Source organism: Corvus hawaiiensis, chromosome 26, assembly GCF_020740725.1.
Source record: "Corvus hawaiiensis isolate bCorHaw1 chromosome 26, bCorHaw1.pri.cur, whole genome shotgun sequence".
Lineage (NCBI taxonomy): Eukaryota > Metazoa > Chordata > Aves > Passeriformes > Corvidae > Corvus > Corvus hawaiiensis.
The window spans coordinates 23,468,552-23,495,078 of NC_063238.1; the positions used below are offsets into that span (position 1 = coordinate 23,468,552).

General features: G+C 37.2%; 1 protein-coding gene across 1 annotated transcript in view; it reads right to left on the reverse strand.

The window, feature by feature from the left end:
* Nucleotides 1-26,527, reverse strand: part of RGS22 (regulator of G protein signaling 22) — a 61,083-nt gene that overhangs the window by 19,897 nt on the left and 14,659 nt on the right. Inside the window, exons 5-18 of the mRNA XM_048287132.1 lie at nt 24,327-24,412; nt 22,281-22,446; nt 21,674-21,845; nt 20,403-20,666; nt 20,038-20,287; nt 19,326-19,487; nt 18,229-18,400; nt 16,500-16,576; nt 15,878-15,983; nt 13,910-14,035; nt 12,247-12,348; nt 6,310-6,504; nt 1,614-1,682; nt 949-1,097 (exon numbers count right to left, since the gene is read on the reverse strand). Of these exons, the coding sequence (XP_048143089.1) occupies nt 949-1,097; nt 1,614-1,682; nt 6,310-6,504; nt 12,247-12,348; nt 13,910-14,035; nt 15,878-15,983; nt 16,500-16,576; nt 18,229-18,400; nt 19,326-19,487; nt 20,038-20,287; nt 20,403-20,666; nt 21,674-21,845; nt 22,281-22,446; nt 24,327-24,412 (2,096 nt within the window). The remainder of the gene's footprint in view (nt 1-948; nt 1,098-1,613; nt 1,683-6,309; nt 6,505-12,246; nt 12,349-13,909; nt 14,036-15,877; nt 15,984-16,499; nt 16,577-18,228; nt 18,401-19,325; nt 19,488-20,037; nt 20,288-20,402; nt 20,667-21,673; nt 21,846-22,280; nt 22,447-24,326; nt 24,413-26,527) is intronic.

Genomic DNA, 26,527 nt, shown 5'->3' on the forward strand with positions numbered 1-26,527 from the left:
AAAATGTTTGGAGACAACTTCTCTAGACAACTAACTCAGAAGTTACCTGACTATAAGCACCTACAGCATAAGAATATCCATCTGAACTCATTATCTGCAGCCCTTTTGTAGTCACTAAGAAGAAATAACCATTTTAGGAATGATTCAGCCAAATAGGTTTTAGATGTTACCTTCAGAATTAGGTGTATTGTGTCCAGAAGTGTGTATTTCTCTCTCTGACTACGAAGGGAACAATGTGACAATAAGCAGAAGTGATGACATTGAGTCTTGGCCAGAGGAGTTCTGTGCCAGATGCCCCTTTCTGGGCACTTTTGAAAAAGCTGACCAGTATCCAATGGAAAGCTATAGCAGTGCCTGACTAGAATTAATAGCCAATATGCAAAGCATCAACTCATGGGAACCCATTAAAAGAAGGAAGTGACAGTTTAAAGACAAAAAAAAAAAGTGTCAGCTTCTGTTTAGATCTTACTTTTAAAAACAACAGGCTCACTTTTTCAAAGACTCTGTCTAAGACTGTATCTGCTACAAGCTAGTATTTAAATCTGTTCAGCAAACACAAAACTGTGGTTGCTGTCACACTATGAGAATAACATGCCTGTTTTCTATTTGTACATTTTTATAATAACCAGCTTTAATTTTTTAAATGTACTAAGTTGAATCTGTACTAAAAAAGAGAAAATTTTACTCATTATAGGCTAATTGTTCTACTCAGGGGTTTGCCACTAATCAAAGCAGAAACTGAAAGCAAAACTGTAATACAAATATGTTTTGACAGGAGAATTTTTACCCCAAGAAAAATTCAGTTGTCTGAACAATGTGCGTGTGTATTTCATAAATATGCAAACACATTTTTAAAAAGACTAAAATCTGTCAACATTTAGATAGCCAAGATCCTCAGAAAAGATTTCTTCTGAACTTAGGTAAAATAATAATAATGAAGAAACGTACCTAGCAGAATGCTCATTAAGAAAAGCCCAGAACTGTTCTAACTTCTCTTTGTTGTGGATCAGGTCAGATAGATTAGGACCTGCCAATTCTTTGGGAACTTGATGCAAGTGCTGATCTTCTTTGAGAGCCCCAATGTCAGCAACAGTACTCTGAGGGGAGAAATTATTTTGCTTGCATAACTGTTTTTTTCACCTCTGTATTTTGCTCTAATAATTATTGCATTAGATAACCTATCTCTGTAAAATAGCTTTTTGATTGCTGAGAAAATAAATTGAGTTAAGGCTCCAGCTCCTAGTAAGCTTTACTTTTTTATTTGCTTTAAACGTATCAGTGTGTGAAGGTTCCATAATCAAATAATCCAATATATACCTGTAATTCACTTGAAATTGAGGTATTTACTCAAGAGCAGGGGCCCAAAATACATCCCACAGACTTTAGGTCTGATGTTGATGGAACTGACAGAAGACCTGTATATCTAATTAACACAGTGGCTGTCAATCAGTCCCCAAAATGAATGGTAGAAATCAGACTATTTGCTTTTCCAAACTAGCATCTGGTTAGTCTTTCATTGCTGATACTCAAAGTGTGAGCCCTCTCTGAGAGAGAAAGGGTTTGTTTTTGTTAGTAGGTACTTGTCTTACCTCATCCTTCTTGGAACTACTCACTTGATGCAAAGCCTGGAGCTTTCTAAAGTACACGGAGTCCAGCTGTTGAGTTTCCTCCACCAACTCCACCTAATAAAAATAATATCTTATATCACCGCTACAGTACACATTATAGGAAGATGGAGAACTACATGGGCACTTTGCCAGTGACAGTGGATAGAAAATAATACATTTGCCAGTAATGAGACCAATGTTTAGAAAAGACAAGAAGTCACATTCTTGTGACAAACAGTTCTATCAAAAGCCCTGGTAGAACAAACTTTTCCCATCTTGTAGGATCAGATGCAGATTTCTACAGAATACCACTAAATAACCTAACTATATCTTTAAGCAAATAACTTTGAATTCAAAAAATTGCTAAATTCTATTGTGTACATAATATATCGTGTATGTATTATATTGTGTATATTGGGTCAGACGTACCTGATTGCCTATACCAGCAAATTGTATGTCAAAGTGTCACTGAGAAGCAGAAAAACAGTTCTTAAAACTAGGACTCTCAATAGGAAATGTCAAAAAGACAGAGTGCCACAGATTTGGAGAAACAGAAATTTAAGATGAGAAAGATGTTAAAATATCTAAAAAATAAAGGTGAAAGCTTTCCGACTTTCAGTCTTGTCCCCTTCCTTAAATAATTAACTGTGTGTGATTTGAATTCAAAAAGTATTGACACTTTTTAACTTAATCAGAAGCTGTATGTATGTAACTAGCGCAGTTCTTCATGTTATGTACAAACAATCAGTAACTGCAAGAGATATTTGGTGACCCTCCTGGCTGACTAAACCATTTGAATGCAGATTTTAGGATATTTAGCAAAATCAAGCCAATGCCTTATACTGATCTGCATGCCCATTACAAAGATTAGAAAGCTGTGATTATCTTATACAAGTGTTTATGTGCAGAGAGAGAAGAGAATGTTTAATAGTCATGATACTTTCATCTAAATGTGAATACCACACTAATCACTGTGTTATCTGAATGTCTTCTTTATTCCATTGTTATAAAGTACTTTGGGCTATTCTTTCCCTTAAAAGAAAACATAGTTTAAAAGCAAATTGTAAAATAATTCAGAACATTTTTCATAAAGTTTAAAGAGAAAGCAGATAGAGGCAGGATGAGAGTCAACAGTAAAAAGAAACTCTCTTAATTTCATATTTCACTTAAAGAAAAAACGTAGGTATATATACTGAACATGTCCCAAATAAACAATTTTGGACTCACCTAATTCTTGATAAAATATCTTGTTTCATTATGGGCCAAATACATCCTGCTATAGAGTAGAACAAAGGGGAAGAGTAGAGCCAGGGACTGAACAAAATACAAAGCAGACTTTGTCTTTGTGCTTGGGAAGAAGTGTGCCTAAGTATCAGCCTGCACCTAGCACAAAGAGACTCTAGTGCCTCCTAGAACAGGTCGTTTTATGTCTCTGTATTATAACTCTTCGCAAACACACGTATTGTGCAGTCAAAAGGATTTAGCTGGTTTTTTCGTGCTCTGATTAAGATGCTTGTGTTATTAGAGCACTGAGAAGTCTGCACGTAACTACACGTGCAAAGCAACGCATCCTCTAAACTGAAAGGGCAATAGATTATCCTGTGGTTAACTCAAGGAGATGTAAACTGCCACACATATTAAGTGAAAGGAGAAGTATATCTCTTCAATTCTTACTTTGGAGGAATCTTTCCATCACTAGAAGCAGTGAAAACACAGTATTCAGAAAGCTCAAAAGCAGACTCCTTTTTATGCAAAAGCAATGTAAAAAACCCTCAGCTGTGCTGGTGACTTGACTCAGTGAGGACCAGCAATAGACCCTAGACAACGCTTATAGTATGCACAGAAAATACACAGTTACAAGAGTCTAAAACTAGTCTGATAGGAAGTAAATAAAATTTCAGGTTCATGAAAAGTAGCAATTCCAAGGTGCACTGAAGGTCATAAAGAATTATAGCTGAAATAATTTAGAAAAAGTAATTTATCTGAAAGGTTAGAAAAGATGTTGAAAAGCAAAGAAAATATTTTACAGATGTGTTTGGATTAGTATATTTCATTTTACTAAGCTTTTCAAACTTTCAAAGTTTCTAAAGGATACTATGTTATCACAGGATGAGAGGGAAAGTCCCCTTGTGAATTAATTAGAAGGTAGAAAATCAAAACCAAAGAAATAAATAACTTTCATTATGGGGTGGGGTTCCTATTGGAGTCTCACAGGGATCTGCACTGAGGTTGTTTTTTAAACATTCAGAAACTATCTGGAAAAGGAGGTGAGTGAGAAGACAACAAAGTTTGCAAAATTATTCCACAGAGCAAAAAATTAAATTGACTGTGAAAAGCTGCAGGATATCAGGACACTTCAGCATCTGCATGATAAAAGGCCAGCTGAATTCAACGATAATAAACATTAAGTCATTCCAGTGAGCTCCAAATTAGGGCTTTCCATTAGTAGTTATTACTTGGGAAGGAAATCTTGGAATCATTGCAGATGGCTATTAGCTTACATTTTGCACATCCACTCAAAGTTCACCAGGAGTCAAAAGGCAATTAGAATGAACAACTAGGAACGGAACAAAGAGCACAACAGAAAACATGGTTCTGCCACTGGATAATCCTTAGTGCATCCAGACCTTGAGTACTGCTTGCATCTCATCAAAAGAATGTAAAATAACACATACAGATGGGGGGAGAAGTGCAACAAAGGTATGGAACTCCTCTGTAGGAGGAGAGGTCAAAGTGTCTAGGATTCTTGAGTTTCAAGGAGATCTAATTGAAGTAGGATACAATAGAAACTTGTAAAAACATAACAACATTGAGAATAGGACATTGAGATAGGATAACAATTGTTCACTTGTTCCTTATGACTTACAAAACTAGGGCACCAGGTGAAATTATCAAGGAGGGGTTTGCAAACAAATCAAGATACGCATTTTTTTCTCCTATTGCATGACTAAACCATGAAACCCACTTCTACAGTGAGGCTGAAGATGTATCACTCAAGATACAGTTTACAGAAACCCGTGGGGGAAAAAAACCTCATCAAAGACTATTGAAATCAAAAATGTGGGTAAGATCTCTGATCCTTGAACTTCCTTGGTTGCAAAGCGCTGAATATGGCTGTATGTTTCTTTTCTGTTCTTATACTCCATTCTTAAATGTTTAATACTGGCTACCACCTAACAGGCTTAGAAGACCATTCTCAACTTTGCTTTTAGGTATCTATTTATCCAGTTGTTCTTACATGCATGCATGATATAGAACGAAAAATATACTGTACTACAAAACTTCTGCAAAAGGATTTCAAAATATTTTGCAGGGGGAAATGGGGGCATGTTATTACAAGCTGACAGAAGTATCAGCAGTAAGTGAGGATATTTCCTATAAATTGGAGATGTTTCATCTAATTAGGGTCATAGCGAAGAAAAACAGGAAAAAGAACTAACTTCCTGCCTGCTAACTCCTGATTCCCCACTGTAAGTTTGTCCTTCCATATCCAAGAGAGAGATGTTAAAGACTTGAAATTAGAATCATAGAATCACAGAGTATCCTGAGTTAGACAGGACCTACAAGGATCATTGAGTCCAACTCCTGGCACAGCACCATCCGCAAGAGTCACACCATGTGCCCGAGAGCATTGTCCAAGCACTTCTTGAACTCTGTCAGGCTTGGCACTTGGCCTGGGGAGCTGTTCCAGTGCACAGACACCCTCTGGGTGAATGAACTTCTCCTAATATCCAACCTACACCTCCCCTAACACAACTTCAGGACATTCCTTTGGGTCCTGCCACTGGGCACCACAGAGAAGAGATTGGTGCCTGTAGACCACTTTGTCTCCCCTCAGTCTCTTCCTTTCCAGGCTGAACAAGTGACCTTAGGCCTTGTAGGCTTCTCCACAAAACCCTTCATCCTCTTCACAGCCCTCCTCAGGACATCTTCCAATAGCTTTACATCTTTCTCGTATTATGGCACCCAGAAGGAGTTTGACCTACAGATAGCAACTTGTAGGTAAGTTTGCAAAGAACAGAGAGCCACAGCATCCACCACTGTCATCACCATTTCTTGTTCTTATTTGTCAAAGGTACAGTCAGGATTGCAGCCATCTCCTCTGACCTCCATGAGAATGCTCAATTCAAGCTTTCAGAGCATTCTGGGATTAGAACTGAGTACACTTCTGAGCCACTTATTTAGAGCAGCACTCTAAAAAGTGTTTGGGGCAAATACATGGATCACCATATCACATTTCCTCTATGCTAAGCAGTAACTGCACTTAAATTCTAAACACCAGAAATGCCTACTATCACTGCACTGACACTCTAGAAAACCACCTTACTATGTGCTTATCATTAAAAATATATAGTGTTTGTGGGCAACCCATCATAAAAAATTACTTCTGATCAATGGTACAATTGCAGAAACATGAAACTTCCTGAGTGCAAAGAGAAGTTTTACCATAGCAAGATGCGTTCCTCCCTAATTCACAGGCCAAGAAGTCTATGAAGCACACACCTTCCTTTCAGATGAGAAGTCTGCTCTCCACAAGAAGCTCAGCCTATTTCCACATATCAGGATAGAAAGGAGTGAGTAAGTAAAACATCTTGTAATACTTCTCCCTTCCTGAGTATAAATACAACAGGGTTGCACATGAATGCTCTTGTGATTTTCTTCCCTAAAATAAGAATTTTTCATGTTGTCATCCAGATATTACCTTTCTGTAAGTGTATTTGTCTGCTTCCACCATTTTCATCCATGGTTCCAGCAGAATAGTGAGGATATGTTCTTCTGCTGGGTCAAAAAGGTCCTCAAAAGCTGGGTCGATTTTCTGATAAATCATATTTTTCTTATTCTGATGAAGTTCAATGTCCATACTGGCAGATGGAGCAATGTAAGTTGCATAAAGGAACTACAGTAAAACAGAAGAAAACTGTTTCTTAGCCATCATCCATTTCAATGGTTACAGACCCTTGAAGGAGAGAATTAATACATATTTCTAATTTCTAATTTCTAATTCATATATCTAATTACAGTTACCTTATTTTTACTATTATTATTACTGTGTCCAAAACTCAGTTATTGACATAATGGATCCCCCTGCCATTTTTACTCTTACTTGTTAAAATGGTTAGACCACAAAGTAATGCTTAATGCAATTTTCACTTGGATATATTTGGCTGATACTTAGATTCAGATAACCACAATTATTACAGCATCTGCGCTCCTCATGAAGTCACTGTTGTTTTGCAGAATATGTGCTGAGCCATCTCTTACTTCTTCTAAGAGATGTAATTTGTAAATTTGAACTTAAAATTAATGGAATATTATATGATTTCATTCTGTGAGGAGGTTCTCTTGCATAGTTTTTTGACAATGGTGAGACTCATCATAGTACAGGATCTGTGTAGGAGATACAACTGCACAACTAAGGTCTAAGCCCTTACCAAAGCAACAGTTACAATATGCTTCTTATCTGAAGCACAGAGTTTTGCCATTCAACATGTACAAGGAGCAGAAAGCTAAACCTGGAGGATATTTCCTTCTCCCTAACAGCTCATTCTTGAAGCACAGAGGAATGTTTTTATTTATTTCAATTTTTTTTCGTACAGTCCCCTACATAAAATTCTTGTCTTCTAAATGTTTCATAAGCTATGCTATGAAAATGAACATCAAAAACTCAGAGTAAAACACTTTTTTTTCCAGGAATATCTTGGAAAAGGATATTCCAGAATAGCTTTCTAAAACTTCATGATTCTGACTGCAGCTAGGAACTCAAGCAAAAAAAGATGCTGCCAAAATATATTTCATATAAATATTTTCTCTTCTTCATATTGTTAAAGTCTAACTATATTTCAAACATACAGTCAGGGACAAGATTAGTCGCATAAATCAGAATTTCTCTCTAGGATAGCACTGACAAGTCCATTTTCAATATTTATTATCACCCAGGTTTGACAATGAAGAATTCAGGATTCTGATAATTCTCATTTCCCTATGTTGCTGAAGTCCAGCTGTAACTAACAGATATACAAAGCAACAGAAGAGAAGAAAATAATACATTTCATCTGTGTTCAAGCAGTAATAAAACACTGGTGTGCTTAGATTTCAAGCACAAGGGGAGAATGAGTACATTAAATAACTATGTTTCTGTTTGTTTTAAATTAATGTTGATTTATTAGACTCTCTCTTTCAAACAGCAACAGTAATAGAGTATATCCCCATTACTTTGGACCTTTACAATTTGAATTTAGATTCTCCTGCTATTAGGTCATGAGGAATATAGGGCTATGATGGCTGACATCCATCCCCCAGTTAGCTCGTTATGATTACTGTATTTATTGTGTATGCAGGATTCTACACTCTTTCCACTTTCTACATTTTCACTGAAAACAAAGATGGTTTGTGCCTTCTGTGGCCCACATTATCAGTGCAATAATGATCCGCAGGTGCAAGGTGTAAGAGAAAGAGGACATCCATAGGAAGAGTCCTAGCCGAAAACAAGACCACATTACCCTAAATTAAACCCTTCTCAGAAAATCCCTAGGTACATTTAAATTTACCAACTTTAATTATATTTGCAGTGATTTCAAAAGTTGAAAGTTATTTTGAAGAGCCCTATCACTTGGAAAGTTTCAGTTAAATCATGTTAAATCTGATCCAAAACATTTAATGTACAAAATTAGCCAAATTAGAAGGGACAATTCCAATGATACAAAGACGTGGTATCTTTAAAAATAGCCTTTTTAAAAAGGGGTTAACCATTTCAGTTGTCATTAGGACTACATTGCTCTACCTGTTATGACTTATAACAGAAGGGATCTGTAAATTAGTAAAAAGCTTCAAAAAGAGGTCCTCAATATTTTAGCACAAATTAAAATAGTTCCTTAAATGAGTGATCATTTGAACATAGTTTTAAGAATAAAATAAAAACAAACACACCACTAGTTTCTTGGGTGGAATTCCTTTCCCCTATGATTTTGTATGAAATAGGTTAACTTGAGTATATTTGCTACTCTTCTTTAGAGCTGGCAAAAAATACCAGTCTACCAAGTCAGAAATTGCCCAGACTAAGAAGTGTTGACCAAAAGCTATTGACAATCTGCTCACACGAACAATGTTGTAATATATTGCCACATTAGGGACTGCCTTTGCAGGCTGCTCTACCTGCAGAACTCTCCCCAGTTCTGTATAATTTCACATGCAAAACCAGAACATAGTAAAGACAGGTATTTTTCTCCAGAACCAATAGTCAGGGCTGGCAATACACATGAAGCAAAACTTTAGAGGTGGTTAAGCTAGCTAGAGGAACACACTTTTCCAAACTCAAAGAACCAGACCCTTGGTGGTGTAATCATTATGGCCTCTTCCTTTGAAGGATGCACATTTACAGTGTCTGAGGAATTGGCATCTTTTTACTTGAATTCTTGTAAGAATCCATTGCTATGGGACTTGACCAAGTAAGTAAATACATACACTTGCAGATAGGAGAGAAATTAGAAGTAGTTTTCATGCCTGTGTCCATTGCACAGAGTTGAGGTGCATCTGTAGATCTGCACAGATTCAATGGCAAGGACTGCAGGAAAACCAACTGAGAAGACATGCCAAAAAAGAGGAAAAGTGTCTGTTCACAGCCTTCAACACTGGGCAATGCAGTTTGCAAGACACGTTTTATAAAAAGCAATAATCATAGCCTTTTATACTCCCATGTCATGGAATTCTTGAGGTTTTCTCAATCTCAATGGAATATTGAAACTGTTATATTGGTCAATCTCCTAAGGGATCAACAGGAAAAATTACATTAAATGAACTTACAGGTTAACAAATTCATACAAAAATCTGAAGCATATGACATCAAGTGCATATTAAACTTTGTTGATTCATTGTTTTGTTCCTATTGAAAAACACAAGAATTTTTCTACCTGCCAGCTATAAATGCTCCTATAAATATGTGACGGATTGAACCCAAAACTTTATCTGCAAATTTGGTCAGTTTGCAAACTGGAATTACTTACAACAATTGGAATTACTTACAATTACGAACCTCATTATACAAAATGCTTAGAAAATTCAGATTAAGACTTTGGCCTCATTTATGACTTTCCAAATCAGGGGTTGCATAGGCCTTGGGTTCTGGTGTGAATTCATCCCCAGACGAGAAGGCTTTGATAAGCAACTTCAGAATGACTGGAGTGAAGCAAGAAATGCAAGAAAGATTTAAGTCCAAGTGCTTTGTACTGCTGCCCAAAGGAATGGATATTGCTCTGATCTAAACGAGGGGCTTGTGCAGCTGCTTGGCAGAATCATATGATGGAAGAATGCAATGCACTGGCTGGTGTTAAACAGAGAGGCTAAACTGCCTTAACTTCCATCATCACTTCCCACTAACATAAATCTTGTATCTGACCCTACAAGTTCACAATAATGAGGACTCCCTTTATCTAAATTGATCCTAGCATTAAAATTTTGTATTTCCCATAACTATATTAAACTTTCTAATTCTAAATAGCTTTTTTTAAATTAAAACCCAATATTTCTTTATTGGTTTCATTTTTAAATTTTTACACTCCTGTGCTTATGTTTACAGTGAATAACCATGTGCATTCCTGGATGATAACTAGTACTTGTCATTATTCTTATCCATCAGATTTCATTCTCACTGTACTTTCTTTCCCCAGGTGAATGTATATATACCTTGGAAAGCATTTTATTACTCTATCTATTATAAAGCTGAGATAACAATGCCTAACAAATGAAACAATGAGTAGCAGATACACAGCAATCAAGGTTTGTTCTTGTTTCTAACAGGAAGCAGGCAGCACGCATATGGAATACTCTGTAGGTCTCTTTCTGTAATAAATAGTAAAATATATATGACAATGTGTCATGCGAATCTGATTCGCATTCTCTTAGGAGTATTTGGAGTGGCTGTCTTCTTATGCCAAAGGTGAGTGGAGAATTTGGGAAGGCATCCCTTCCATAAGCAGACTCTGTAGATTGGTTGCAGCTTGACTCTTTACGGTGTTCCAATGAAAACAAGTATAATTTTTCTGCAGCCTTAAAAGGAAAGCTTGAGAATGATACCAAATGTTGCAGCACATGTGTTGATTTGTTATGTTACATTTCAGCTGTTAGTTATGCTAATGGAACAGTTTCACAAATTTTGTTTTGATGTATTTATTTTAATGGCTATGTGTATGTCCTGTCTGCAATTGCCTGGTAACACTGATTGTATGATGTTCTGCTGTCACCACCAGGCCAGCGCTGGAAATAAGATCAGTAGAAAAGACCTGGGCCTTAAATTTTCAGCCATGCAACTACTGCAAAGAAGAATGTAAACTGGTGTGAAATGAAACCAAAATGAAAACAATCAGGGACCATAAGCTGAGCTTTGGCCTGCAATAAAACACATAGGAAAATGGTGGCACAGACTAGATATGATCAGCTTGCATATCTGCTGTGAGGAGGTCCCCAGCTACACATAGGCCTGGGCAGATGCAGGAGACAGATTTAAGGAGACATTCAGTTGCCCACAGCCTCAGGCTATAAAAAGAGCTGGAGGGGAAAACAGCTAAATAGGGTAGCAGTTCAGTTTATCCAGTACGAGACAGGAGAGAGGGAGGAATCCATGCCCTGGCCTCTGCTTGGAGATTCTGTACAAATAACACTGATTCAGATGAGAATTCTGGACAAATATGCAAAATTCTGTCATTTGCCCAATAAAACCTCCAAGAAGGAAAAGAAGACAAATTCAAGGATGTCCAGATGCTCAGTAACATGTCATATAAAGATATTATTCTCACCAGCTCTCTACAGATATTTGTTCCAATGACATGTGAAGTAGCTTTGCTCTGTTACAGTATATATTGAAATATGCGGATAGGATATACTCCTACACACGGTTTAGAGAGGAAAATCAGACCAAAGTTTCACAAAGTGATTTTAAAAGTTCCTCAGAGTTCTTCTAATAATATCACACTGTTGCAGTTTCTTTCCCTGATGGAATCAGTCTACTCTGCCATCAGCACCACTGTGGGCTAAGTGCATGCTCAGTTATAATACTCTTTTATTGAAAATATCAGTTCCACTTAACATTAAATCAGGGTCTAAAGATCTATTTAGGGGAATGACAATCATGGTAAAGATGATAATAATGATGCCCTGACAATCATAAAAATTAAACAGGGCTGACAAAGATCAATTTTCATTACTGAGGGCATTATCTGAGGTCTGTACTATGAGATCTGCAATTCTAACCCCCACAAGAGATGGAAGGAAAGGTACAGGATAATTAGAGGGTTTAGAAAAAATACTATCTCTGATGTTAACACTAAGCAGACAGTTTCCAAGTATGACGCAGTGTAGCAAAGGGGAGTTTAGGTAAACTGAATATAATAGATAAAACTGGGAACAGGCTGCAGAGCCTGGAAATCAAACTATGCACGTTTAACGTTTGAATCAAGAAATTCCATGGAAACAATCCAAAGAGCTTCTTTCATTGTCCACAACACAGATTTACTTTAGTGTGGGTTGTCAAGATTTGGAAACTTTTCTATTTTCTATCTTCTTTTCAGTCTTTACACTGAACAACTGCATTTGTGAAGGGAATGAACATACGTATTTTTGAAGGAAAAACACATTATTTACAACTTACTTGAGCTTGCTTGCATATTTGAAAATGTTGAAGGGTTTCTTGGTAAAAAAGCTGATGATAAGCCTGTAGGTCGAACCAAAAGTACACACTGTTCTTCCACAACTAGAGATGAAAAATATTGTAAGTTATTGCTACCCAAATATCACAACTTTTTATAAAGCTGACTTTCCAATGCAAATAATTATTTAGCTCCTTGGAGTCATCATAAATCAAGCTCAATTTAAGATGGATTTAATCTTCTGTTGCATACTGGCAGAAGGACAACATATTTAATAGCATTGTCACAGTGATACTCTATCTTTTATTGTATCCTTTATGCATAATTGGCCATTAAAATCGTTAACATTATAGTTAACATTTGAAGAGTAACCACATTTCAGTGGCATAAAGCCAGGGCTAAAGAAGAGATGCTGATAATGGACATGCAAAGTTTGTGCCACAATAAAATAGCATTTTGCAGCAATAACCAAAACAATTAAATACCGTGTACTTGACATATGCTACTGGGACTATCATTACATTTTTATTACATGCATTTCTGAGACCCAGAGTCTTGGCCTCATCTCATAAATTCAAACAAACAGCAAAAGATCTTTCAGAAGAAGTCTAGATCTTTCCCCAAGTCCTCTGTTTTAATCATGTGTTTATGGGGTTCAGACCCTAAAAATACCCTGAAATCCCCATCACTAACCAATAAAGAATGCATTCTGAAAAGGTAGGGGTAAGGAACTTTGTTCCACAAACCGTAGCCTTCCGGACCTGGAACATGAGTGAAATAGGCCTCACAGCTGAAGAGAAAACTTTAAGGAAATCATTTTGAAAGGAGTCTGGCACCTGGAAAGACTAGAGACACGTGGGTGGTTGCCTATCTCCAATGAAAAAATAAGTTTATTTAGATTTCTATCTATACACATTCTGAAGGTATTCAGCTAAACACTGGATCTTGCCTTCTAGAAGCCAGAGGCATTTCTAGCTACTGCTGCTGGATTCTGGGTTGTACTAGTGATGAAACAGATGTCCATCTTGATTGCATTCAAATCTCCCCTAAAGACTCAATTTTTCTGCAAAGCCACTAAGCACTAACTCAATATTCATAACTTGTTCCAATCCAATCCTCAATTTACACCCAGCAATGAATGATAGACCTGCTGACTACATAGAAGAAATAGTGTTATGTTTCTCAGAAATCCAAGGAGATTCATGGAAGCATAAGAACGTTTTTAAAATATTGGAGATTTTGGACATCACTAACCCAAAAAGTAAGAAGAAATCAGATTATTATGAGTAATAGCACAGCAGATTTTCCATTTTTTTAGAAAATGGTTTTTGCGGGTTAAGACCTCATTTTTTTCTGCCAAGTTAAAGGTTAGTTTTTAAAAATTATTAGTCTTTTTTTTTTTATCCCTGATGGTACAATAAGAATTCCAATAGGTTTGAGACAGTAAGAATCTGAAAGCTTGGTTAAGACCTGTCATTAGTTTGCATATATACATGAACAGTTTATTGTTGTTGAGGGATTGGAGTCTCACAAGTAATAATTCATCCAGTCATCAATCTTTCTTTCTCCATTTCTTTTTTTTTTTTTTCAGTCTGGCTGCCCTCTATAACTTGGCATTCAGTCAATTGTGGACTAAATTATCACAGAGTAGGAAAATATTCATACCTTATTCCCTGACTTCTCACAGAATTTTGTGAAGTAGTAGCCTGCTCTGTTCTCCAAATAAAGAGACTGCAGCATGCTTTCAATTCCTGATCCCCCAAAGACAACACTGCCAGCAGCACTTTCCCCCTGGACAAATAAAACATAGTTATACAGCAAGGAATAACAGGCTTTCATTATTTTCAAACGTCTACATTGCAATGGAAGGCCATGAAGTGTGTTCAATTAGTATCTTCATCCCAAGGAAGTAGCCTCCATTTTCTACTACGTATGCAATTGACCATTTTCCCACTAAATATTCACATCCAATGGAATAAATCTGATGACTGAAGACATGCAGAGTAGCTAAGTGATCACAGCATCCCTTAGGTGGTTTCTCAATATTAAAACAAAAAGACAAACCTGGCCTTAATTCTGTCATTAAGTCTTTAGCTCTGGGGAATTCCAGTGATACTCAACAACATCAGTTAGCTGTCAAGAGTCTCAGCTCAGGCTACTGTGTTTTGAATTAAGAGAAGTTAAGAGGTGGTTATTTGGTCAAGATTCAAAGCATTTAACTATCATGGAACAAAAGATACATCTTCTGGAGTTACACCACTGACATGAGCAACAAAATCATGAGCAATTCAGGGAGCCAGAAATCCATGCTTGTTACCATGGCTAGCTCCTAAAGCATGTGAGGAAGAATACACCCATTTTGTCAATGCTCACAGAGAAGCCAGAAGAGGCTTCTGTAAGTAGTAAATTAACTTCTGGTGATCACAAGAGAGAAATTATGGCTGACTTGCTGTCTCTGATAGTAGAAGTGGAAGCAGATGAGTGTGATGGCTGGCGATCGGCTTCTTTCCAAATAGTAACAGGGATGGAGAAGGGCCGGAGGAAGCCCTTTTTGAAGCAGAGTAGGAAGATCTCCCTCCCCAGTATGAAGTTAAACTATGAATCCCTGCATTCCTCTTTGCATCATATTTGTAATGGCAAATTGTGGGGTCTTTACTGTAGGTACCAGTCTAACCACTGTAAATTTATGGTATTTTCCTCCATCAGTAAGAGGAAAACTGCGTATGATGATGTATAAAAACTAATACTTCATAGTGTGAAGTTCTGCTGAATATACATTCCCAACTGCAAATGTCCCCTAATTGCAAAGACTAACATTTTTTTCTGTCAAAAATAACAAAGTGAAATGATTGCAGTGAAGTAATAAACAAAGCGTGATTTTGAAGTACAAAACAAACAAGCACGTACTCAACTGCTCAGCAAACCCTGTGCACGTGAGTGGGCTCAGATTCTTTAACTTTTTTTCTTTTAGTTGTAAGCCTGTGGGTATCAATACCTCCATGAAACAGCAGGCTGTTTTGAGACCATTCCACAAATGAGAAAGGTTTTGGATAAATTTTAGATTGCCAGATGTTGACATCTCAGATGTTTGATTTGTCAGCATTTTAGCAGTTTTTGAGAAAAGGCTCATCTGTGAAGCCTGTCTCTCCTGAGGTCTGCTCCACTGAAGACCTGCTTAGCAGGCAATAATTCAATAAAGAAAAAAATGAAGTACACAAGCAATAAAGAGGGATTGTACAAATGAAACATTTTCCTCTTATGAATGTTATGATTTTAATGACTTTCTAAGGCAGATTCAGTTTTCACTGTAAGTCTAGTATAATTCCCTAGGCAATGACTCCACTGAAGCATTTATCCAGAGAGTTTTCCCTAATAGCCTACTGAACACATGGTCACTATGGAGAAGATCAACACTTTCTAGTGAAAATAAACATCTGTGTGTGCCATGATTTCCTGTCAAATAGGTGACAGATACAACAGAGAAAATGCAGACATTCTAATTATACCTCTGCATAAAGATTTGACATTGATAAAATGAAACCAATTTCCCCATATTATTGACTACTTCATACTGCAGAATAAAATGTTTTAACCCACGATTCAAGACAACTAGTATTTTCAAGCAGTACTTACATGGAGCAGCTCAGCATAGGTGTACTTTCTATGACCCTGGTATTTTGAGTCTTTGGTCCCATCCAGAGCTAAGCTATGAATCATGTCTGTGCCTACTGATGTTGGCCTGGATCACAAACAAAAAAATTTTAATACCTATTTAAGAAAAGTCTAGGGCTGCTTATAGAATGAAAAAATAAGAAGGGGCAGAAAAGTGGTGTAATGACATAGTGAATAGTAGAGGAAAAAGTACATGGAGCTCAAACTTATAATGAAAAAAAAATGTAGAGGAATATCTTTTACATACAGCCCTGTGGAAATCACTGGCATAGCAAGACTTTGAGGGTTAGCATTTGAGACAGGTTTAAAGAATATGAATGTATAGAATATCGACTATTATATAAGACAAAACACTTGTATTTGGGGAAATAAACCCCTTTGTGTTGTGGCATAAACAAGGGAGAAACAAATCAGCTAGGAAGGAATTCTCCATGCAAACAATCTGTACCATAACTGTGCTTCACTAAGCAGATAATTGTATTAAAGAAAAGTATTCATGAAAACAGTAGAATCAAAAATACTTTCATAAATATTTGAGGTATATTGGTGTGCAGAAAGATACACAAGGGACTTTAGTACTTACCACATTCTATTGCTAGAAATATCATCCCTTTGGAGAATCTGAGTTCCTGTGAGAGTAGGTGGTAATCTTGATGAACTCTTCAAAGAGAAATTTGGTTTAGCTAGTTTTAATAGTTGTTGGTGAGTTAGTTCTACTTTTCTAAAAGACATCACAGAAAAATAAGGCAATTCTGATTATTTTTCCACCTTTTTGTTTTCTTAATGTGCTCTCATTAACTGCTCAAAAACAGTCAAGGGTTTTCAGGACTATTCTTCCTTGTCAATCACAATATGTAAAATGGCAAGCTGCAAAAATCTCTGAATATTTTTCAAGATTTTTCAGCATATCTTAATAACCACTACATCTTAAAAAATACATTTTTAACAGGTGGAAATATGTTACAAGTACATTGTACAGAACTACAGAGGATGTCAGGTGAAGAGGATGTGAATGTTTTGTGAAACTTTAGGAAGATTATTTTACATCAGCTCACTGTAAGATAGATACAATCACTCAGACTGGGAGAGAAAGGGGTCATTCTGCCACACCATCACTGATTATTTTGACAAAATCATGCTATGACTTTTTGGAGATGCCAATTGCATTAAGAGTGCCCTCAGAAATTCACCCAGAGCTGCTGCCCTTTCTAAGCTCTTGCAAGCACAGTGTAGCTGGAAGATTCAAAAGTGCAAATTTCTTCTGGGGAAAAAAAATAAGAGCAAGAAATGGGCCATCAGCTGACTCTGTGATGTTCATGGTACCAGGTCATAATTTTTGTCAAATTCAACAGGGGCTGGAAAACCTGCATGTTTCTGTCTGCCTGATTTACAGCTAGTCCTGGGTCATTAGCACACCTTGTGAACTGGTCACTGTAAGACACAGGCGCTTCTTGCTCCCATTCCTGCCATGATCAACAGGAACCTGGCTTCTGAACCCAGCTTCTTCTAAACAGGAAATCTCTCCCACTGTTTTCTTCCATTGCCTCCATGAATTAGATTTCAAAGGAAGTAACTGTAGCCCCAAACTATCCAACTTAAAGTAACAGAAGTGTGTGCTGACAAATCTGTGGCATAGCCTATACAGTTCTTGATAAGGAAACCACAGTTTTAATCCACATTCTCCAAGTACCATGTTTCCTGAGGCTGAACACTGTATTGCTGAAAACCTATAGCTTTTATTGCAGTTACCGCTCACATTCAGGCTTTCAAGAAGGAAAAGAGCCAAAACTGAACTGGCCACCTGCAACCTACAAACTGTGAAAAGGTCTGTTGAGTGTCTCATGGTCCTCTGCAGAAAGCAAACACCATGGGTAGCTGATTGAAGGGCTGTAGTGATAGAAAATGAGCAGAATTCTGCTTTTTTTACAGACATGAAGAATAGATCTACGTTAACTGCAGTGAAGTTGTAAGAATTACTCTGGATTAAAACAAGGCTGAGTGGCAGAAGCCACATTGCTAGAGACTTAATTTTGCAGTTCTAAGAACTTCCAGCTAAAATATCTATCCAAAGGACTTAGGTAATAGCCAGGGTGTAACTAAGATAATTTGACTCAATTTATAGCAACTTGTTTCATGAAGTAGAATGAAATTTTATTGCATTTTTATACATAACCATCTTCAATATACCAGCTGGCTAAATCTTGATTTCCTAAAAAACCAAGTACCTTATTCTTGTTCCATTGAATTCAAGGAGTTTTGTCATTATTTTTGATGGGACAAAGCTTTGCTTTCAATGTTGTGATACTACTTACCTGAAGAAGGGAAGGTGGGGTGCCAGACTTTTGGGTCAGTGGTAGCAATGATACTATTTGTGGGAAAGGATCAATGTCCACTCTTGGTCTCTCTTGACATGTGTGCCAGAACTTCAGTTTTGCACTGGCAGCATCTACTGCTGTTGAATGAGTGACACAAAATCTGGGACCCCTAGGGAGAAAAACCTAGTAAGTAGAACTTTCCAAAATAATGAAACACTGAGCTATTTGGCTTCTTTTTTTTTTTCCCCAGCGATGTTGTTTACTGTACCAAGATATGGTGCTATATGCACCTAGAATTAAAAATCAGTTCACATCAAAGATATGTTTAGATATCGTGTGCTTCCAAATCTAAAACTAAACTACATGTTAAGCAAACTTAGGTTGCAAATTCTGCACCATTACACAGTTGCCTTTCTATCAGTCTGCAGGAAGGTATGCCACATCCATCCTACAGCAAAGCATAGGAAAGGATTGCAGGCCACAGGCCAGAGACCCCAAGTCATGTGAGAATCCACAGCAAAGTTCACAACTGCAGGTATTTGTTTATGCCTGCAATTTGTTGAACCTCCTTGAGGAGGAGAGGACACCTTCAAAATTTAACCCATATTTTGGAAATAGGTTAGATTTTATATCCTCACTTAAGCTGTTAATACGTAAAAGTCATTTTATATGACAGGCATTGAACAGTACAGTCTCAGGGTCAAATCCCACAAAGACATACACACAGAGCATCCTCAGAACTTGGGAAGAGCAGTATGGGGAACAGGTTAGGACAGAATTAATCTCCTGTGCCTGGAGGGGTTTTCCTATCCTGAAGACTAAAGTTTAGTTAAATACTATCCAAGGCAGAGAATCACAAAGCAGCTCAGGTGCTCTGGTAGAAAAACAACAAGGGCTCATTAAGGCAGATCTATCCGGCTTCTCAGCAGATTGCAGTGTAGTTTAGGCTCAACTAAAAATTCATGTACCAGTACTTAAAATGGCATTGCTTTTAATAATTGCAATGGGATAAGTGACATGAAATAATAGGCTTATCAAAGAAAATGGGGATTTATTAAACAATAGAATTTTATTTTACATCCATTTTTTCATACCAGTAAAGAAGTAGCGGTTTCACTACTTCAGGCTGAATCCGTCTTAAATGCATTATATTCCACTGATCTCCATGCAGTAGTTCAAGTCTGAGTAACACTTCTGAACTGAGGAAATAGTCTCCACTGCTCAGCAGGTACAGTTTTTTCATCTTACTGAGTTGCCTGCAGTCAACAAAAATAGTCACATAAGCATGCATCAAATGCTGTACAGAACCAACTACAGTTCATCCTACTGCTTAAACTGTTGCCATGCAACATGTTTTTAGTTGCAAGTGGCAGAAACCAAAATAACTTTTCCACAAACTAGAGACAGGTTGTGTATAAGACAAAATGTACAGTGCTGTAGAACAGACTGTCTGAATCCAGCAGGATCTTTCATTAAAGCAGTTTGCCATACTGATGTCCTACTTGTGAATTTAATTTTTTTTTATTCTTTATTTTCTTTCTGTTGCCATCTGTTTTCCAAATCTCTTTCTAACACAGCCTTAATAATATGATGATACTGACTTCATGTAAGCTTTGCAAACATGACTCTGCAAAAAGAGTTTTATCAGCTTCAGCAGAGTCATCCCAAACCTTGTCAGGACACACATTTAATTGTGTCTGTTTATTCAGACATTACAATTTATTCTGAAATCTCAAAACCTACATTGATCTATCCAGGTTACAAGTATTAAAGCAATGGGAGTAACTGTTAAATAACGGGAAGTACCTTTGTTGCCTTGTAGCATTCTTAAGAGCCTTTAGTCTTTCAATATCCATCCAGAGCCACCAGTATCTCTCCCCAAGTGTTCCTTTAATGAACTTCTTGAATCTTTCAAACTCATGTCTGTTGCCAGTGTCATAAGTCCCATGACTAATACACCAGGCAGCCCTGCTGTCTGGCCCACCACTTTCAGAACTTGAACTTAAGCTTACTTGTTCAGGATCTTGTTTTCTTACGTCTTCCTTGGAGTCCAAAGCTGTAAGTGGAGAAGAACTTTGGTTAAAGAATGACTCTGCAGTACCATGAGAAAATTCATTATTTGCTAACTTGTGTGTAAACACTTCAGGCTGTTCTGTGGAACTTTACGTTACTTTCAATGTCAGCAGCTGGCTGGTGGGTCAGTTCTGAAATGGGTTCCTTCATGGCAATTTGAGCAGATGCTGGTATGAATTTTTCTGGTGCCTGAAAAGTTGTGCTTCCCTGTTCATTTTCTTCTTTTGCTGCACTGTCCCACTTCGGGTTTAGATAAACTCTTAACTGTGTGTGGGAAGCAGGTTCAGCAATGGCCACAGAATAGCCCTCCTCAGCCTCTCTGGATCTCTCACAGGTAACATCGGCTTTTGCAGACGCTGTCCCTGAAGGGGAAAGGAAACTCTTGTTTGTGGCATTTCTTAGACAGGTAACCTGCTTCTTTGTCTAACTACTTAGACATTCATTTCAACTTCCTCTGAAAATAAGACATGTCTAACTAGTGCTGGCCACTGTCACAGACACTCAGATTAGGAACATGGCATAGAGATCCCCTGCTCTGCACTTACATAATTTCCTAATTACATATGGCAAAATGTGTTGATATTAACATAAAAATCAGTGTGATTTAAAATATCTTTTATTAATTCTAACCTACTTCAAATGTTTTCACTTGACAAAGAAAAATTATAGCTTCTCAACACAGGTCTGTGAAATGGAAACATGGAGAATCATTTCACAAAACCTGAGACAATTAGGGAGGGAGATACATCTCTGAAAATGGAGAGAGAGAAAGCTACTAACATATGAGCTGAGGGTTGTCTTCACCTTGCTACTGCGTAAAAAGCAGAAGCAAGGCTGTGCAATCAGGTATATGTCCATATGTGCATCTGTATTTTCTCTCCCAGACCTTTGAAACCTGATGAACAATTTCAAATAAATTTGAAGATAGATAGGATTCCAAATGATTACATTTTACAAGACTCATACAAATTGGCAGGCAAAAGACCTTTAAGTGCCCAACACAAATATCCTAAGAAGATGGCTGAAACACATCATACACTATCAAATACCCAAAGAATCCAGACAAGAAAGTCTTTCAAAACATATGAATGCCTCTCCTCCCAAAAAACCCAGAACATCTCAACTGAAACTTACCGATTTCTATGAGACAGAAACGTGTAAGAGAAGAAGCTACTACTATCATGAAATTACTTGGCTACTAGCTCAAACTTTCACTTAATGTTGTAGCTATGGCCTGTTTGAAGCCTCAGATACCATGTGATACTCAGAAGGTAACAAGTGGAGTTAGCAACAATTCCTTAGAAAGCCGTTTCTTTCCACCTAGTCTGAGCTGTGTCATAAACCACAGGGTTGAACCCTTGTTACTTACCCAGATGGGTACCTTTTTCAGGTAATGATTCGTCTCTTTTATGCTGCCCAGGCAAATGCTGAGTATCTTGAATTGTACTGGAAGCTACAGGATGCATAGATGAATCTGTAGTTTTCATAGAATCATCTTGTTTTGCTAATGTAAACCAATCCTTTACCTGAGAAACTGTAGCCTATGAAAAGAAGTTTCATAGAACAACTAAAATTTTTCTGTTTATTGCAGTATTTCTGAGAGCTACAGCTTACTGTCCATAGGAATTTTGTGCAGTCTGTTTGTGTAGATTTCTGTAAGGATTGTTCCCAGTGCAGAGAGCTGTATGACAGTAGCTGAGCATGCTTGTATCAGCTGAGCTTCTGTTTAGGTTACATACAACTCATCGACCTTCTTCTATAGCACAAAAAACTTTGAATAAAAAAGCTATTTAGAGAATCGGAAAATGGTTTCGGTTGAATGGGACCTTGAAGATCATCTATTTCCAACCCCCCTGCACTAGACTAGGTTATTCAAGAGTCAGTTGTCCCATTAGGTTGTGACCTCAGTTACAAAAATTCTACACAATTCATTCAATCTATCTTGATGTTACACCCGCTAAACATGTTTATTTTACCTCGCCAAGTGATACATAGAACTTCTTCATAGTCAATGAAGAGTCATCCTCCTCAGGAGGGGGAGAAATTGGGCGTTGCTTCCATATCCAGGGAGAGTAGTCACTATCTATAACGAAATTAATGCCACTCTTGCTCCATTCTACCTGTGATATCAATTTAGCTAGTCTAAAAATAAATGTTGAGACAAGAAAATAATTAATTTTAGCTTTTAATCAGAGAAAACAGTTGATTTGTCCACAGAATTGGCAATTTAAAAAAATTGTCTATCTAAAAAAAATTGCTACAGAGAACTTCATAATCTGCTTTTTTCATAGAATAATGGAATTATAGAATATCCTGATTTGGAAGGGACCCACAAGGTTCACTGAGTCCAGCTATGTATTATTTCAGCCTTCACCTGCTGTCACATATGTAAATGCCAGTACTGCCACTGCACAGCTCACCAGCTTTACAGATAGTGCCCTACTTTGCATTACCAAGCTTTACCAGTAAAAATTACTTCTTTCAGGATGATTTTGCATATATCTCTGCAGTCCCAAGCCCTGCCAAGAATCCCTTGAACATTTTGTTCACTAAAATTGAGCTATTCTCCCCGACTGCAGAAACCCTGTATCACTACCAGATACTACAGCTCTGGTACCCGACATAAGCAATCTTCAGCAGTAATGCCACAGCACTGATCACACTGATCGAACTTGCAGATGGTAACAAGACAGCTGGCACTCTCATGTCCAGCAGGCTGCTCTGTGAGGATTTCATAGTACTGAACAGTTCTCCAATGCTACTTTGTGTTAGTGTGAACCTCACAAAGTTCAGGAAAGGAAATCTTAGAACCACATGACGACAGTGAGGATGTTCTGGCCCCAAGAACTGGTCAGAACTTAGTTAAGTTAGAAAGAAGTACAAGCCAACCAAGTCACATGTGAAGGGAAGATGAAGCCTACACTTGAGCCTACAACCAAGCGAGTGCTCAGTTTTATTTGTGCCCACTATTGGACATAAATAGGATTTAATTCTAGAGCTAGGGTGTCTTGGTCTTGAAACACAAGTTTCCCTTTTAGCATCTGAACTTATCTTGATTCTGATTCAGGAAAGCATCTTGAACTCCTGAAGTCAACTGAAATTAGGTACATGCTTGAAGTTGGTTTTATGCAATTGTCTTGGTAACTCTGCTTGATCAAATCGTTTGTTACAGCAGACAATCAAACTTATTGTTTCATGAGGCCCAGATATGTTAAAGCAGGCTGTTAATAAAGGTATAATTCAGCACTCTCACAGTTTGCACACTTTTCCCCCTTGAACTTAAGTGCAGTCTCCAGGCTATTGAAAATAAAAAAACATTTTTAATTTTTTAACTGTAGAAGTCTATATGCCAGTAACCACTCTGCCATTACAATCAGTAAACATGAGTTTTGTGAACCGTACTGCCAGGCTGCCTCTCTTTTTGGGCCCCTAAAACATGCTACAATCATCTGCATCTAGACACAGCCTTTAGGGATGGAGAGGTAGGTCCTTCCAACAAAGCACACTAGATCTCCTGAACATCTGCTGAAAGGACATCTGGAAAAACACTGCAAGTTTGTAACAGTAAGTCATCCAGCTATGCCATGGCATCCCACAGGGAACTTTGCTAAAGGAACTCTGACAGTGGGCCCAATGACACAAAATTAATAATTGAAATAAAAAAGACTTGCTGGTTTTTTCCAAATTCATTTCATGGATTTGGAAAACTTCTACTTATATGGCTTACATACTGATTAGCAAAAGATGCATTGCTACCATGATATCTCTGAGGAACAGAGATTTAGAAAACAGTAAATCCCATTCTTGCTCTCTGTAATGGTGTAGTATAGGATGTTATTCATGGTCAAGGAATGATGAGTGAAAAAAGTCACTGGCTTTATACAGGTCACTAAAATTTTACAATAAAGAAAACAGAACAAAAGATGGTCAAAACTACTTTAAGAATACTACCAAGGTGAATTAAACAAAAGAGGAAAACATACACATTTAAAACTGAAAGAAAACATAAAAGATGGCAATACCTGTATTCAAAGTAACAGTCACTTTCTAGAAATGCTGGAAGCCTTTCTTTCTTAATCCACTGAATTGCTTGCTCTTGATTGAGTTGCTATTAAAAAAGAAATGCCAAAGATTTGCAGTATTTTTGAGTTTCTTGGCTTATTTGCCACGTAACAGATTCTCTACATCCCCCTTCTACAGAAACATTGTCTCAGGAAAACAAATGTAGAGTGAACATCACCTTTGTGCTGGAACAATTACTTTCCTATTAAAAGCTAAAAAGGTATAAATCTGATTTCACCTATTAGAGTACAACTTTTGTAACAAATCATGAGTGTTTTTTCTTCAGAAATAATGTGTGTAAGAATCATTCTTTTACTGTACAATTTCAAATGCACATTAGATGCACAAAAATTTTCTGCAATAGAAAACTGCTAGTTTTTCTGACTTTTAACACATTTTATAAATATCAGCTACTGTATTTTTCCTCAAGAATTTAAAGATTAAGGAACCCTTAAATTAAGTTATACTTTCAGAATGAAGAAGCTGTGGATATTAAAACCAAAATCAAACAAATAGAAATCCAATTAGTTATCACCTCTCATGCTTTTATGTTGGATCATTGCATAACTGCATCGCACACAGTCATTTTCATAGTGGAAACCTACGTGTATTGTGACCTGGAGCCACAATAAATTTCTGCTCAGGCAGTCAAAGCCTCCATGCCTCGTTGAAGCAGAAAGAGACGTGTCTCCAAAGAGTGTTTTGGGGATGAAATGGAAATGTTGAGCAGCAAACTACACAGAGACAGCTAACAAAGAAGCTACACTTAGATTCTTACACAGGGAGTGAGATCTCTGACTATGGGCCATAACAACCCATAGTTGTTTCCCTTAGAAATTACATACAGCACTTTCTAGGGGTTTTTTTAATAGTGTGCTTTTCCCACTCTTAGGGGATGATCTATTTTATTCATCTGAGGTGCATTTTTCCTTTTAGTGAAGGTGAGACTAATTATTTTGAAGAATGCAGTAACTACCCTTGTCCATAAAAACAGGTGAAGTTTGGGCAAGGACGGATACTACTTGTTATATCAAGTAATTAATTTATGTAGATCACAGCTTGGATTTTCTTTCCATGAGCTAATATTCCATTTGGGGCAAGGGTTATTTCTGCCTCATATGTATCTGTAGGGGATTAAAAAAATCTGAATTACTCAGAAAGTGGATGGTTTCATTTAGAGAGAAGAAAATATTTCAAAATATGGAAAGCTTATGTTGGCAGTGGCTCATACAATGTAATTTGTGGAGATGGAGACTAATTACTCCCAACCACACAGTGTATGCTTCTTTTTGGCAATTGACAAGTTTTTTTGAAATACAGAAGATAGTCTCTTTATTTTGGCATTTAATATTTATGCATTTACTGACTTACAGCCCAGTTTTTTATCTGAATGATTCATAACATGCTCACGTCTGTATATGGCTGGTACGCAAAACTATATGTCATATCAGAAGGAAAGAATCTCTATTCTTTCCCCATCCCCAGAGAAAGATGCTACATTTAATCTGATGGGGTTTGTTACCTTGGTTAGCTTCCTGACCCAACCAGCCTTAGGCCTTGCTAGGATCTGATCCAGCAAAGCTTTTAGCACATGTTTAAGTTTAAGCATGTGTTTAACTTCCTTTGATTAAAGTGAAAAACATACTTAAGTGCTTTGCTGAACTGGGGTTTCTCTGAAGTAAGGTATGTGGGATGCCAGCCAGTTTCTTTCCATAGTTGTGATCAATTCTACACAAGTCCACAGATTTCTTTTCTCAACATATTTTACACCATTGATATTGACTATTGATGAGAAGACACCTATTTCCATATCAATGATTTGCAAATCTGCAAACACGCATGCAGAGAACTTTTGCTTATCTGTAAATCTGTAACAATCTGAGAAGGAAGTAAAATACAGAGAAAAATACCACTGCGTGTATTTCTTAGTCAAGATGTGTTTAAATTCAGGCCATAGCCTGAAAGGCCTACTAGGATTTTCCAGTCATAACTCCTTTCCATAAGTAACCTGCCAGTGATGACCACTCAAGGTGACTTTTTGTAAGCAATGTAACATTCAAAACAACTGTCAATTTCTTCAGTCGGTGTGAAGGCAGCCAAAGCAAAGCAAACAGCATCACCTGACGACTGAAAGATCAAATCCTATTTGATTTGAACAGAA